At 38.2% G+C, this 17,071-nt stretch overlaps 1 protein-coding gene and 1 non-coding gene across 2 annotated transcripts; both read right to left on the minus strand.

The window, feature by feature from the left end:
- Positions 1-1,380: 1,380 nt before the first annotated feature.
- TRNAA-AGC lies at positions 1,381-1,453 on the minus strand. The gene has a single exon. It is a non-coding gene; the product is annotated as a tRNA-Ala (tRNA).
- Positions 1,454-3,426: 1,973 nt separating this feature from the next.
- Positions 3,427-13,250, minus strand: LOC122081957 (conserved oligomeric Golgi complex subunit 7). Its single transcript, XM_042649395.1, has 10 exons — positions 12,832-13,250; positions 11,164-11,253; positions 10,937-11,056; positions 10,750-10,851; positions 10,373-10,653; positions 8,111-8,256; positions 6,357-6,555; positions 4,846-5,530; positions 3,996-4,328; positions 3,427-3,908 (listed from the first exon to the last, which is right to left on the minus strand). Exons 1-10 carry the CDS (start codon positions 13,114-13,116, stop codon positions 3,627-3,629), a joined length of 2,523 nt encoding a protein of 840 aa, XP_042505329.1. The 5' UTR covers positions 13,117-13,250; the 3' UTR covers positions 3,427-3,626.
- Positions 13,251-17,071: the final 3,821 nt, after the last annotated feature.

Below are 17,071 nucleotides of genomic sequence, written 5' to 3' on the forward strand. Positions count from 1 at the left end.
TTATTGCAATTCAGTTCAAGTTTAGGCTTGAGATCATTTACTTATAATCCATTTATGCTACTATGATATTATGTTATCATAGATGGGGTGTTTTGGCTGAACCACCTGTCATTTTAATAGTTTATGCTGTAGAAGGCTGGATTTGAATGTTGTATGATATTAGTTCTAAATGTTGGAGAATGACCATGCAAAGAAATAACATTAGATTATCAAATTAAGACATACCATCGTTAATATAGAATCTCTTATTTGTGGTTGCTAATTATTTTTTGATAAGCTCATGATCTTCAGTTTAGAGATGGTTGCAAGTTATAATAAACCGATTGTGAACCGTTTTACAAACCGTATGGAATAAATCGAAACCAAAACCGAAACCGTTTAAAACCATGAAACCAACACCGTTTAGAAACCGTGAAAACCGAAACCGTTTACTAAACGGTCACGGTTTCATAAAGTGGAACCGTTGAGTAAACGGTGCGGTTATGGTTTTAGTCAAATAAATGTGAATCGAATTGATCACACCGTTTAAACCGAAACCGAACCGATTAACACCCTTAATACTGCATATCCATTCTTCGGCTTTAGTTTCTTTTTCAGGTGATTTACATCAACCTCCCCTAGTGATTGCCTATATTACATCATCCCCCTAAAAATCCAAAAATCTTTTTGAAATAAAAAAGACGATTTTACCGTTATTCTTCTTCTTCTTCTTTGTTTTGAGTTTAACGAAAATCAAAAACCAATCATTTCTAATAAGTTTTCGATAATCTTGAATTTTTTGATTTCGATCGCAAATGGGTGATTGAAAACCAATCATTTCTGATAAGATTTTGATTAGTAACGAAATTAGAATTGAACCTACCAATCACCCGTTTGTGATCGAAATCAAAAAATTCAAGACTATCGGAACTGATCAGAAATGATTGGTTTTCGATTTTGGTTAAACTCAAAACAAAGAAGAAGAAGAAGAAGGGTAAAATCATCTTTTCCATTTCAAAAACTTGTGATCGAAATCAAAAAATTCAAGATTATCGAAACTTATCAGAAATGATTGGTTTTCGATTTTGGTTAAACTCAAAACAAAGAAGAAGAAGAAGGGTAAAATCATCTTTTCCATTTTTGGATGGGTTTAAATGTAATTTTTGAATTTTTAAGAAGATGATGTTAATATAGGCAAAGAGAGGTTAATGTAAATCACCTTTCTGTTTTTTCAAGTAGAATATTTCAGAGGGAATTTAAAAGGGTAGTTTTCCAAATTGGAACCTAGAATTAGAAAGCTTGAAGTTTGGAATGCTGCTGCATGCCAGGGAAATGTTTGGTGCTAAAAACCAATTCTGTCTCCCTCATTTTGAAGGAAGACGAAAAAATACTAGAAAGAAATGGAGATGCGGGGTATCGATCCCCGTACCTCTCGCATGCTAAGCGAGCGCTCTACCATCTGAGCTACATCCCCATGGTTGAGGATTTTCTTACATTTGTTTAAATATTTTATATCAGTAATAACTGCTCCACCTTCATAGATAAACTAGTGAAATGTATTTATTGATGATTAGGAAAACCTATAAAGAAAAAAATTAGGATCGAGTTTTCCGAAGGCCACGGCTTCCATTCACCGTGGCCCATCAATAACACACAAGGGGTGGAGTCCACGTCTTCTGTAGCGAGTGATGAGGTGCAATGAGCATCGGACGATTGAGAGCATCTAGGCACACGCCCCAAGGACTCCCAACCATTCGATGCTCATTACACTGGTGTAGCAACTACTGACAATTTTCACACCAAAGGGTGGGAGGTGGAGAGAGAGATATGGGGAGTGATGGTGTCACATCTGTACCGTCTCATTCATTCACCCATCGGTGAAGGAAAACTTAGTCCAAAAAATAAGAAAAACTGAGTCATGGTTACCTAGAATCATTCTATAATGGGTCAGGTAGTGCCTACTATCTCCACATAGCTTTCTCTCTCTACAAGGAGAAACCAAAACCTCTAACCATGCCCCCCCCCCCAACTCACGGATAGGATTCTATGGCACAGCACAGTGTGTAGCACACTTTCAACAGTTGGGAACCCCTGAGGGACCACGTGCCCATGTGTTGGGGTGCATGTCTGGATGCTCCCATCCATTGAATGTGCGTTGCACACCATGCCACGCAGTGCTACGTCGCAGCTAGGGGTGCAAGTCTGGCCCAACAGCCCAAACCCTCCCTTGGCCCACCCTGATCCTGAACAAGTGTCGACCCAAAATTTTTGGCCCTGAGGGCAGGCCTAACCTTGAAATTTTTGACCCTGAGTCAGGGTTAGGGCGAGTAAGGGTTGATGTCTTTGGCCGGCCCAACCCGCCCTGAACCCAGCCCTAATATTTTTACCCTGACTTTTGGCCCTCATTTTGGCCCAACCCGGCCCTGGTTTTTGGCCCCTGATGTTAACCCTGATATCAACCTAGTTTTAGATATTGTTTGACATTGAGTCATTAACACCTCAAAACCCCTAATATATCTTCTCACCGATCTCACGTTTTTTTTAACAAAAAAAAAAATCTCTTGCTTTTTACCCAAAAATAAAAGAGTATACCCCACCCTTAATGGCAACCAGGGTCAGGGTCATCCCGGCCCTTGATGGCAAACCAAGGTCAGGGTCAATCAGGCTCATCTTGGCCTGACCCTGAAAAATCAGGGCCAATCAGAGTGGGTAAGGGTTGTGTTGAACACAGAAGGGTTGGGCATAGGTTGAAGTTTTGCAACCTTGAGTTAGGGTTAAGGTAGGTTTGGGCCCAGTGAAGGGAACTTAGAGTTGGGCTAAGGTTTTAAGAAGCCCAACCCAACCTGGCTGGGCTTGCACCCCTAGTCGCAGCCGGATCGCTCCACCCACTCCCGAAAAAAGTCCTAATGTTAGTCTAAGCCATTGCTATAAGTTGCTGAAGACCTCGCAACCAAGCCAAGGTGGCACCTCAAATAGCCGTAGGGTTGAGCTGGTATCTCTGAGTAACTTAAAAGAGAGTAAGCATGTCCTAGTCTGCAAGGGTGTATCCTGATTTCTGAAGACTGCGCATCTGGCCAAGCCTGTGTGGTATCAGGCTTGGATGGGCTTACGATGGTCCATACCGGCCAAACTCAAATCAGATTCAGGCCTTCAAAACTTCACACGAGGAAGTAAAATTCTTTATTTAGGATCAGATACCTCCTGCTGACCCTAATCCAACCTGGCTGATTCTGACCGATCCAGGCCAGGTTTGGAAGAAACTGGACAATCGAGTTCGGGTGACATTCTGTTCTGTATCAGATAAGATTCAGCTGCAATCAAATGTTTTCAGTTAAGGACTCACCATTAAAAAATGTTTTCAATTTCTCAGAATCTGCTCTAATGACATCCTAGTCACAAGTGCATTAGGCTATTCATTAGGGACACAAGATTAGCAGTGCAGCAATATTTCAGCCATAAAAATGTTTTTGAATTCACCATAGATCAAGTTGCCCGAAACAAAAATTGGACGCCTTTGTTACATGGTACCTGGATTACAAATATGTTGTACAAAGTTGTAGTCAGATATATGTCAAATTCAATTCAATGGGTTGGAGAAAGAAGACCAATTTCCCCGAACTGCATATCATAAAAGTTGAATGATTTAATCACTGATCTAGAGTCACACGCCGAATCTTGCACACAAGCTGTGCAGTTGGAAGATCAAGCTGGGCCGCTGCATCTGATTTCAAGAGATCTCGGAGCTGGTCTCTTGGGGTTGAGAGGCAGGAATGATATGTAGATAGGAATTGAGGAATTGGCATTGACAGAGCTGATAGTACATTACTCAGATACTCAATATCGGCTGATAACTGTTGGGCTCCGCGATCAGTTATGTACTGAATTCCTCGTAATTGCTCCACATAAAGTGCTGTGGCACCCTCAGCAACCTTTAAACAAATATACATATACTCTTAGAATATTTATCGGATTTCCTAGAGAAAATTTGAGAGTGGAAATGGTGAAGCTGGTCTCACCTTGAACATCCATTCAGTTGCAAAGAACTGGGCTTCATCAGTGTTGGTGTCAGTGCTAGAGATGCCTTCCGCAAGTGGCTCCAATTGTTGAGGTAGAGTAAGGAGGTATTCTCCAATGCTGGTCACATATGACTGGGGGTAGACACTAAAGCTTGGGAGAGGAAAAGCACTAGTCTCCTCTACGGAAGACCATATTGGCAACCTGGACACATCGCTCAAGCGTTGCCTTACTTTAGATATGAGAACATCATACACGAGTTCATTAACAGTATCTGCAAAAGCTGCTACTCTCTGAGACGCAACTGGAAGTGCATGAAACCGGGGATCTTTCGACTGCATGAGAGAATGAAAAATGATGTCAACCGAAGGCATGGAGACTGATGCATTGAGTATACCACAAAACAAAAGTTTCAAAGGCCAAACCTAAGTAACACAGACTAGCAGTATGAGAGAGAGAGTAAAACCAGATCCAATATAAGTAGGATCGATAAATTTTCAAATTTTGGCATAAATCAGTTACACCATGTGACAGGGACAACTTAGTTTGGTGGCCTGTTAAGGATGGAGTTTTTACCAAAAATTAAAATAAAATTGCAAAGAAATAGATTATGGTCCAGTATCAAAGTGCACAATTACAGAAGTATACACGTGGGCACATCTATACATATACATAACATATATATGTATATATATACATATAACACACACACACACACACATATATATTATTGTCAACAAAAATGGACACAAAAAGGTAAACTGCGTATGTAATCATAGGATATAAACTCATCATGGCGGCATAATTTAGGACTTCAAGATATATAAAAAATTATACCAAGACCCAGGATACCTGATCTAATAGGTTGAAGAGTCTCCTAGATTTCTCAGGAACATTAATAAGCCGCAAAGCTGCCACATCCAAGGATGCCCTTCCCGCCATAGATAATTCCCCATTTCCCTCATCACTAGACACATGTGATTGGTTCTGGTCTGCATCTGAACCAAATAAAGCAAGTGATAAACTTGTGCTGAGCCGGGCAAGAGTAGCTCTTAGGGAAGCTTCAAAGACAGAGGATCTGCTGGTTAGACAGTCGGCAACAGTAAGGATCTGCAATGCTCCTTGGACCATGGACCATTCCTCCTCATCTGAGATTGCATCAACTTTACGTGAGTTGTGAATTCCTTCTTTTCTGTCAGATCCCATTTCCTTCTTTTGTCCAACACCATCACTTGTAACATCTACTCCGCATACAGCTCTCAAGGATTTTAGTGTTTCTTGCAGCACAGAAATATACTGCAACATGATATCATCAATTGCAAGAATAAGCTCATCTGCCTCAGAACCTCCCGTAAAGCTTATGCACCTTTCTATGGCTGCTTCAAGATTCACAATGACCTGTGGAATGGATTCCTCCATTCTTCGAACTGTTTCGCTGAGTTCAATTCCTTGGGCACCCACACCACGAGCAACAGCCCCTCTAAGATCTAGTGCTGCAATTTCAGCAGAAAGAATGGCTCGCTCCATTTGCCCATACCTAGAAAAAGTATATAACATGATTATCCAATTAAAGAAAAACAGCATGATTTGTCACAATACTATTTATTAGGAACAATGATGAATTGTCTTGAAATTGGAATCGGGAAGATGCAAATATTTTCACAAATCTGTGGCCTTTTAGGGTTTTCGATTTTTTGTTACAAGTGAAATGTTTTATATTTACTGACTAAAAGAAGGGGGAATGGGGGAAACATGGCCACAAATGGAGATCGAAGAGCATTCATGGCCAATTCCCCCAATTCTGATCCAATTTCTGAAACCATGGTCCCTACGCACATCTAGAAGCTAACAAGAAGCAGAAAAAATTGTCACATTTTTAAGAAGCAAAATTTGATCTTTAAGTATTAATCAGAATGTAATTAACCGACCCCATTTAGTTGGGATAAGGCTATGTTCTTGTTGTAATTAGTGATGTTAACAGAAGTGGTTAAAAAAATAGTTTCAGTATTCTTCATTCCAATCCACTTCTTATTCCCTGATTTCCCATCTCCCCATGGTAAGATCATTAATAGAGATCATTGTACAGAATAGTAATCATTCACTGGACTTGTCAATCTCAGGAAGCGTGCCTAGCTGCATTTTGAGAACAAGTAGAGAGAAAAGAACCGCATGTTGAGATTAAGAAATAACGGTACAACTGTGCAACTGTATAACTTAATTTTCTGTAGATGGAAGGGAATAACAGGTTATCTGAACACAACTATTGAACCTGGCAAGCATTCTAAGTGTTCATAAAAGAACCTCATGGTAATATTGCAACTAAATCAACAAAATAGATGACACTGCTTGGTTTATGTCTTCACCTCTGTTTATACGATTCATAAGGAGAATAGACAGCCTTCAGCGTGTCTAATAAAACCTGAAGATCAGATTCCGAAAACAAGTGCTGGATATTCCTCGCAAAAGCACCAGTCATATTGTGCAGTTCAATCAGTGCCTCAAGATGCTTAGTCTGAATCTTAGTACCTTTTGTCATATCTCCAGGCAAGATATCCAGTATACCTGGAAAAGAATAAACAGAAAGCTTCACCATCAGATGGTTGAAGACAATATTCAGTTTAAAGATGAAAAATAAACTTATGAATCAATATTTAGATTATCACCAAACAACAAATAGAAATCCTAACCAAATTTTCATATCATTTCAGGACAAAAGATTTTTTTTAGGTGGAAGGCACAAAGGACTAACAAGGTTCCTATAACAAATGCAAGTGACACAAGCAAGTTTACATCATAAATCCAATAAAGTACATACCATTAAGCATAGAAAAGGCTGTAGAATCAACATGTGCAAATGAATCATTGAAATAAAATGTATAGATAACAGAGTTTGCACATATACATTGATTGAGTATAGAATTAATTGTGGAATTAATTGTGGTACCCTACAGAGATCTTTAAGGGTTTGGTCATTGTCTATTCTTTCAGGCTTTAGTTCTTTTTAGTCCACCCATTGCGGAACATGTATCTAGTTAGAGACCTCTAATGCATTGCATTGTAACAGTTTAATGATACGTTGCCCCATGGTTCCACTATTGTTGCAGAGCCTCCAGTCACAAGCTCTTCACCAACTAGATCATCGTCAGCATTCAATACAACTACAGCAGATCTAATAGTGGTTCATACTGGTTAATCAGTTTCACTTCCATCATCATATCAAGCGGCTAGGCCAATGTCCATGATCATCCATTGCCATGGATTTCTGCTTTAATGCTTCTCAGAAATAATGATGTCGGAACTCATACCAATAGCACAAGGATTCTTTGAGATAATTTCAACTTATTCTGCAGCTACCATTTGGGCTGCACCATGTGCTGACTAATGGCCTCCTTTCCAGATGGATGTCATGGAGCTCAACATTGGGAAATAGAGTGAATTTCAAATCAACAAGACAACATCTTAGCAACGCGGATAGTTTGATACTTTCAAGGCGACACTATATTTGTCAAATTAAGAAAAGCTCTACATAGCCTCAATGTGTCAAATAGGGGACACAACATGATTCTCTGAATTTTCCTCTGTTATTCCATTTTCTTGAGTTGACCATCAGACAAACTTTCTTTTTATTCATGCTACCCCACACACGTTGTACCATTCTTTTACTTTTACACTGATTTTTCACCAGTAAGGTGACTTACTCTTTTCTGGACTAAGCCGTCCCAATTTCAGGTAGCTCTTCTAATAGTATCCTGATTCATGCACTTGATTGTGGATTTCCTCATCAGGAAAAAAAGCTAATTATACAGTGACAATCATTTGATCAACAGTTGACCCCCTCCCCCAGTGTTGTGCTCCATCCATCACCCCAAAAATCCATCAAACTAGACCAAGAAGATGATATTCTTTGATTTAGATTTGGCCAAATAAGTATATACGATGTACCACAATAGGTAATGTAAGCCCCTCTAGATTTAAGGGGGGCTACAAAAACCCTTTATGGTTAACAACAATGCAAATGAAGTTACATCACATATGACATGTTCTACCATCTATCATATCAAGCCAGAACAAGGTTTGACATCAAAATAAATGCTCCAAAACATGTTTAAGATCCAACCTTTAGCCAATGTCCTTGTCTCAGGAACAACCTCTCCAGTTGCAAGGTTGATACGAGAAACAAAGCTTGAACTTAGCGTTGCCATTGTCTCAATCAGTAGCTTTGGGACAAGCGCTCTATAATCATCAGGAAATGCAGTCATACACCTGTAGGTAGTAGGGTACCAAGCTAAAAGCTTAGGTTCCATAATTAATAAACAAATCTTTAACACCGTCAATGCATGCTAATTGCAATTTGACAACAATACCTTTAGGGAAAGAAAAGAAAATGTAGTTCATGTCCACAGGGAACATTAATATAGGAGATTAGCACAACCTTTATTGAAGACGCAAATGAAAAATCACAAGATTCATAAACAATAAGGAATGAGCATGAATTGCCAGCATCATGGATTGAAGCTTTCGCCTTCACCAGACAGAGATCTGAGATTTTAAGGCTTAGATAAATATAATATCCAACAGGCTATGGTTAGATTTGAGAACATTAAACAGTTCAGTGTGTTCCAAGCGCTAAGAAGGGATAGCTTATGCATACTTCCACATTTAACACCAGTCACACACAAATGCTGCAGGACCAATCAAGATATTTACATATTTGCAAGGGCTACTATGGTCAATACATAACTGAAAAAACCTGAATGAACACTGTATCAACTCAACCAAATCAATTAAGGCTCTCTTGGTATAACTTCGACTTGTATTTATAATCTTATGAGAAACCATTTATGAGAATAAATTATGTGTCATAAATAATAAGCGTTTCGTTACAACTGGATAGAGAAGATTATATAATGAATATAATGATAAATATGTTTGGTATGTAATATAATATTGTAATTGAAAGGAAAGAACAGCACCAAGACAAGATCTTTTCACAAAGAATAATTTCCAGATTTAAGAGAACTCACAGGTAACAAAATCAGAGAGTGGAATGAGTCTGAAACTCCTACCAAGTTCAGTACTTGGGAGGGGGAATAAATTCTGAAAGTTGGGGATCGATCTGGTGGTTAAATCAGCAAATAAAGGGTAATCCTAGTACTAGGAAAAGGGCCAAACAGTAGTTTGACAGATCAAAACAGAAATCAGAATGTAAGCTATGATCAGTAATCGATCATGTAAAGATTCTAAAACTTCAGTAGCAATACATTAACAGTTTGATAAATCAATTGCACAACTGTAATACTGATATAAGAACAAAGGGCTGGGAAATTTCAATTAACTCAAGATCACCAGGTCAGAATGGCACCAAACTGGAATCGAGTTTCTAATTAGGGTTGATGAACAAAAAAAGGGCATACCCAGTGCATGAGGCTCCTGCCACTGAGACTCTGGGGAGGTCACAATCTATGCAGCCTAACCCCTGCTTCGTGGAGAGGCTGTTTCTAAACTAGATTCCGCGACCAGTAGGTCGCAATGGAGCTACCTGACCGTCATGCCGGGGTAAGCCCTGATATTAGGATTGATGAACTACTGATCAAGATATTGGATGATTGATGATTCTAATGGTTGGATTAACCCAATCAGAATTCATGCATAAAAAGCCTTGCATATGAATTCCGCATTTAGCTCATACATATTGTGGGTCTTGTAGCTGTCCTATAAGGCTATAAGTATATATTTTTTAGTGGAATGCATTAATCACACACGACGCTCGAGATGCACCTCTCCACTACATCAGTCATGCTCTAATTCTATGTGCAACATCATCCTCTATTTCACCTTATTTCTTTATTATTGAACCAGCATGAACCCATGTATTGGCCCTAACACCTCCCAAAAGAACAAGTATCTCATCCTGATTAGTGCATGACAATTTCATTACAGCTGTTGTAGCAAATCCTAAGTCTAGATTTCCAAAAGTATCAGTTTCCAAACATTACAGGGAAAAGAAAGAAGTTATATATTCTCAGAAACTTTTTTTTTTTTTTTTTTTTTTTGGCGCGGCGCGCGTGGTGGGGACCCGAAATAGAGGACCTTTTTTTCTTAAGTTTTTACTCAGAAGATAGGAAAGTATGTTGATCCTACCTATTTCTCCTTCAAAAAAAATCATAAGTATTGGCAGGAATAATTGCCAAATTCCTGTAACAAAACTCCTAAAAGATTATACTTGTCTCAGATATTGTGACTGAGAATGTAACCTGGCAATATTTAAGAAAGAGATCACCATGCAAAGAAGCCAGACAAAACTTATCAGATCTTAATTTCCTCAAATAAAAAAAAAAAGAAAATTGAAAAGGCAAAACTGACAAAGACACGGCCATACCACTTCCATTCTTGTTCAAGGTAGAGCAGAACTTCATCATAGAAACTCGGCAACCAACTGGAGAAAGAAATAGGGGACAAACCAGATGATGAGTCAGTAATACTAGGTAGCCTTTCACCACCGTGTTTTTCGCTTGCAAGCTTATTAGCTCGCTGCCTGGAGTCGAAATCTTCCCAGAGTTGTTTTATTGGCTTTAGATGAACTTTTGTATAATGCAGTTCCAAAGACTTGAACCTTCCAATCCGAATGAGGATTTTCCGTAAATTTTGAACAGCATCAATCTATGAGACAGCAATTGGAGGAGAACACCAAAACTTAGGGTACATGCCAACCAAATTTGGAGTAAAAAGGGGATGTGGGTAAAAGTAGCAGAATACCTTGCGATTGGATAAAGCGTCATAAAGACGAGGCTGAACCATTCCTTCTAGCCTATCCTCCAAAACTTCAAGCTGCTTCCTAACATTAGCAAACTCGGCAACCTGAAGGTACAAGAATTACACATTAGTTTACTTAAGAAACTTAAAGAAGACCAAATAAATACATTAATGAGAACTAATAAATTACCTCACCAACAGCAGATAAGCAGTGTCTCATATTAGCCAAAGTTTCAGCAGCACGAGGAAGATCACCACTGGCAAACACATCTTCCACACTAGCACTTAATTGAGTCAACCCAGCAGCATCCTGTTCTTAAATTAAAAGTAGCATCAGTATAATTAAGAAAACAAAGGTTCCATTGGTTGAATTAACTAAGTCTGAATGTCTGGAACCAGACCAAGAACAATTACAACCTGTAGTGTCTCATATGCAGCTTCCATTCTCTGCTTGACTGTATCAACTTTTGCAAGGGCAGCTACAGATTCAGCTGAGGAGCCCTCTGCCTGTAGTTGAAAGTAAAGAAGATAAAAAATGTATATATATTGTTAAATATGAATTTTATGATCAAACGCAGATCTCGATCATCAATAAGCCAAGAACCAACAAGTTCACAGGAGAAAAATGAAGCATTATTTTATCAATAATTCCCAGCAACTATACGATTTAGTATGGAAAGCATTTGTAAGAAATAGAGCTGATGAAGGGTAAAAAATCCTGATGATCAGTCCACATCTTCATGAATCTAAAAAAAAGGCCTAGGAGAAGTAGAAAGGTGTTGCACTTTGATAAGCAGATGGCAATGGTCTGAATATTGTCTAGTGAGATAGTCTTGATGGGGGGAAGAGTAGTGACAGCTGCAGCATCGGTTAGAACTCTGTCCAGCTTAGCCCAGATAAAGATCATCAAGTCAGAGAACCATAAAATCATACACACACAAACGAGACAATGAGAGACAATTCCTGCTATACATATTCAAAGTTTTAACAAAAATGAAAAGTAAACCTGAACAAGATTGGACACAGTAGATTGCTCATGTTATATCTAAGAAACAATTGTTCGTCTGAACAGTTGCCTCAAAACTTGTTAGACCACAACACACTTGAAATTGTGAAAGTTTCCTCTCAGTGATGAGATTGAACCACTAGACCACATCACCAACACTCATTTTCTTTTATTAAGTCGAAAGATTATTATTAAAAGGATATAAAGACCCTGACCAGTTTCACCAACATTTCTTATTTTTATTGAATTTTATTGCGGATAAGAGTTCTCAGACTCTCCTGCACCACAATGAATAGCCCAGCCACAACGGAAAAAACATTTACTGGCATTTATGCTTAAGCTGTGTAAGTTCAAGAATACCTGGTCACTTCAGTGAGAATTCCAACAAATGTTACAGGACATCAACAGATGGAAATGAATCAGGCAAATAAATGAAAACTACTATTTCTATACCTTAGTTTTAGTCATTTTACCAGATGCAATTTGATTGTTTGATATCCTTTCTTCAAATCTTCTAGTTATTTGAAAACATGAATTCAGTGCCCTAAACCATAGTCAATTTCACACTAGTCATTCTCAGCTTACTAGTTTGTCATATAAAGTCAATATTATAAAGTGCCACCTTCCAAGTCTCATGACTGCATTATGAACTCGGATCTATAGAAGGATCTCCATATGAATACATCCCAATATAACTGTCACACGCATAAGATGTAACAATTGCATTCAATTTTACTGTACAAATATAATTTAAAAATTCGTTTAGTTATAGATTTAAGTTAGAAAAATTCATTGGCCACGAATTTGCTTCGGCACCATGGATTCCCATCTCCGAAGTTTGCCAAAGCATTTTGAGTAACTTTGCCATCACTATACTACTACTAAGTGGTATTTAGACGGCGTATTTCAATGCAACTTGTTTGAATGCATCCGTTATGCGATCGAAATCTATCGATTTCCCCTAAGGATCTATAGTTTCTTCCAATTAAAACGATAAGCACCAAAAAATCATAAATATTCAAGTAAAAAAGAACATCTTTTGTAATGAAATTAAAAAGTGTGAATATGAATGTGGGCACCTTTCTGAGCTTGAGAAGGATGCCGGAGACGGAATTGCGAAGAGAAATGGCTTCATCACGGAGGCGAATGACATCGCGGCCAGCACGGGGAACTCGAAGAAGAGCGGAGCTGCTTTGCTCCTCGAGAGAGACAGCGATCTCTTCGGACATCATCTGCAACTTCATCTCAAGATCTGCCAAGTGCTTCTCCACTGGATCCTGAGGGTGCCTGGATTGGCTCGCCGCATTAATCCATTTCTTCGCATCGAATTTCTCCTCAGAGAACGCTCCCAGATCGACCATCATCTTTCCCAACTCCCTCGAATTACGACTTACGACTCACGAAACTTCATAGTTTACTTGGGAATTCGCCATTAGAAGCTATGGAGTAACCGAGTAACTGCAATCGCCAGGGGATTCAACGTCAAAATTCAGGGAAGGACCTCTCTGGCCTTCCCAAGAACCTCAACCTAGGTCCAACCCTGCCGGGATCAGCCCAGGCCCACCCTGATTGGCCTAGTCGGGTGGGATCGGGCCCGATTGGCCCTGATTGATCCTGATCCTGCTTTTGCCATTCAGGGTGAGGCTGAAACCCTTGATACTTTCAAGAATTATCGGTATCCCAACCAGTGTTATCAATTCGGCCAAATAATTCACGAATTATTTGGTCGAATCGAATTTTTTCGAATTTAATAAAAAATTTTGACCGAATCAGAATTAAAAATAAAATTTGGTAAAATTCATGATTTTTCAAAAGTGAATATAAAACGCGAATAATTCGGACCGAACCGAATTAAACCGAATTATTCAGTCCACTTAAACAGAATTAAAAAAAAAAAACAAAACCCAAAAACAAAAAAAACAAAAAAACAAAAAAACAAAAAAACAAAAAAAAAAACCATTAAGCTTTTTTGACCGAATCCTTAAATTAATCAATCGAATTATTCTGAATAATTCTCCGCCCGAATAATTCCCGAATCCGAATTTGCTAACTATGATCCCAACTCAATCCACGTAACTAATTTTAGAAAAAAAGTGATATAAATCCATTTGCCTCATGTTAAACATACTTTACATGTTTAAGCACATAAATATTTATTAAGAGAAAGAAATCTACTCAATTGGCATTGAACTAATGAGATGATGAGTGAGAGCATCTTCAACGTTTCTTGCACCAATAGGATAACGTTTTTTGGATCTAGCTCCTCTCTTTCTAGGGCATCACCCAATGAGTGTTGTTCATGCAACAGGTGAATTATAATAATCCAATGGTCAGGTGGAGCTACGCCCATTTTTACCCACTTAACCCATCACTAGCCTACCGACAACTTCACGGTATCCAAACCTTACTTCTTCCATCTCCCTCATTCTCTTTTGTGGAATTCATCCTCAAACAGAGAAGTAGAAGTAATGGCATGGATTGCAACAGTGAGCGAGAGAGATAGTGTATTATAGCAGCAAATGGATTGGACAATTGGGAGATTCCATCCCACCCGCTTGCTTAGATAACTCTCTCTTTTTTTTTACTTTTTTATTAATATCAAATAAATGGATGATTGGTTTAGCCGGGTTCCTATCACTTTCCCTAGTTCGCAGCATGACTCAAACTCCCATAGTTGGATCAGATCAATTGAAGTTATATTTTAAATGTAGATCCAAGACCTTAGTTTAGGTGATGACTCCTCATTCCTTCTCAGCCAATATAAGATAATTCCTTCAAATATAAAAAAAAAAATGCCTCTGTCTAAACCTTTTGTATATGAAATGATAGAGTTTTTTTTTGTTTTGTTATGAAATGATAGAGGTAGAACCTACAAAAAAGAATGCCTCTATCTTTTTAATTTTGTTTTGTTTTGTTTTTTTTTTTTGTTTTTTTCCTTCAGATTTTAGTTATCAATGTTGCTTCCATTAACTAACAAGTTACCATCAAGTTCTACGAAAATCGTTATTGATTAACTATGATTCTTAGTCAATATAATATCAACGATACTGTACGAAGAGAGGATAAAATGGTAAAAAGATGACACTGTATTAGTATATTTGATGATAAAAATATTCGATATGATCAATACATATCGAATACAATATTAGTTATGGAGTTGATCAACACGATTCAATACCATAAACTGAAACCTCAACTACCACAAATAGGACCCAAATTAAAAGGAAAAACTCACTAGATAACTTGGCTCTTTAGCATGACATTCAATTGTTGAGCTGCCTCTTTGATGGACTAATCATATTATAAGTTACCTTTGCTTTCCAAATAATAATTGCAATTATCTAGTTGTTAGTTGGGACTTTGGGAGGTTGAAATGTGCTGTTGACCCTCACCCTCCAATTTATAGTATATGCCTTTTTACTCCCAATGCATATGTCAAGTTTTTTCTTTTAAGCTGGCAGTACTCTCTTCTCTCTAGGTTGGCACAAGTAGCTGTCAAATGGCAGTCAGATTGAGTTGAAATTTTGTAATTAAAGTTAATAGACCTTAAGAATTTTTTTGGGAGGTAAATAGTAGACCCTAAGATCTAATTCTCAATGTCAACTGTTCTTGTTCTCTCTCTTTCATAAAAATGGCCCTTATTTTATCATTGGAAGTTCTCTTCACCCATTGATACAAAATTGCACATAGGTTTCAGAGAAAACTCTCTATTTAGCCTATAATAAGCTTGATGTGTAGTAGACTGCATATAATTTCTTACAACAAACTTTTAAAATCATCCAAAATTTATAAGTTGGAATTGGTTAATCCTATAGATTTTGGTCTAAATTCATTATTAGATTGCACCATTAATGATTAACCTCAATCGCATGACCAACAATAATGAATAGTGTTGAAAATTTGTAGTAGCAAATCTCTAAAATAGATTCATGAATTCATTAGCTTAACATTGACAAGCTAATGTGCAAGATCATCATTTTAATTATTTCGAAACGAAAGAAGATATCTTAAAATACAAGAATATTTCTTTTTCCATCTTTTCACATTGATTTGGATGCCACAAAAAACTATCAATCCTTAAGGCATAAGGTGGGCCAAGGCGGTTGAACCTATGACTTCGTGGGAGCTTGCATTCTACCGGCAATGCATCAATCAACTTTGTTAGCAATTATTTATTTATAATTGAAGTGTTAGTGTAAAGATCCAATTGGTTACAAATTTCCCCCTCACCCCCCCTCCCCCCTCCCCCCTCCCCCAAAGAAAAAAACAGACTTAACTGATATATAAAGTCCTCAAAAGTGAGATTATCTTCATTTGGAAGACAAAAAACACAAATATTGTTTCATTAAAAAGAAAAGAATAAAGAAAACCCCTCAAAGGGTGTTTAAGGATTAGTACTTTATGTCAACTTTTTAATTATAAAAGTATCTTAAATTTGAAAGAATCAAATGGTGAGAAGCATAACAAGAGTACTCCAATTGAGATCCCTATTCTTGCTCAATTCCCTCCCCTCTAAGGAATATGCAGTTTTTCTATTTTTCTTTTCTAATATGAACTGTTCCTTTAGCTGAATTCCTTCTCCTCCAAGGAATGTACAGTGCGGTGATCCTTAACTGCACTTGCCATCTCATGGGGTTGGATTCCTATCTGACGCCTGACGATTTGAAAGCATCATGTTAACTAAACGTTGCAGAGAAATTCTAATTGCACGTGATTGTGTTGGAACAATTTGCAGGGATCTCGCGGGTCCCACTATGCGGGTGGGAAGTGGGATACCGGTTACCACAGTTAAGGGTACAGCTAAGTTCTCTCATAACTCCCAAAGGTCGGCAGATCCCCTGCAACATATTTACCATATCTTCCCTATCAAAAGAAGCCAGAAAGCATCTCCGATACACAGATGCTCATTCCCTTCTTACTGTTGGGATTTTAGTTTTACCATCCTCCAGCATAGAACATAGGATAAAACTCATCGGTGTTAGGGGCTACCCTGAGACAAAGACATTTTATTTCAGTTTCAGTGTTAGGTGTAATGTAGTGGCTACCTTGTCTAATTTAAAATAATGTCTAAATGACGAAAATACCCTTCCATCTGTAGCACCTGTGACGTGTAGGCATGTCAGCGCCCACCACTAACGTCACGAGGCCCACCACGACTGAATAGTGCCTAACCAGACTTCCTAGTTCTAAGCCCAAAGTCAGCACAGTTAGAAAATGTACGACCGTCTGATCTAGATTCCTTGTAAATGGGAGCGCATCTAACGGTCCAGATATTTTATTTGAAAACCGTTGTGAAAAGAAAGGGTTACAGAGAGAGAG

The sequence above is a fragment of the Macadamia integrifolia genome, chromosome 6, assembly GCF_013358625.1.
Source record: "Macadamia integrifolia cultivar HAES 741 chromosome 6, SCU_Mint_v3, whole genome shotgun sequence".
Taxonomy (NCBI): Eukaryota; Viridiplantae; Streptophyta; class Magnoliopsida; order Proteales; family Proteaceae; genus Macadamia; species Macadamia integrifolia.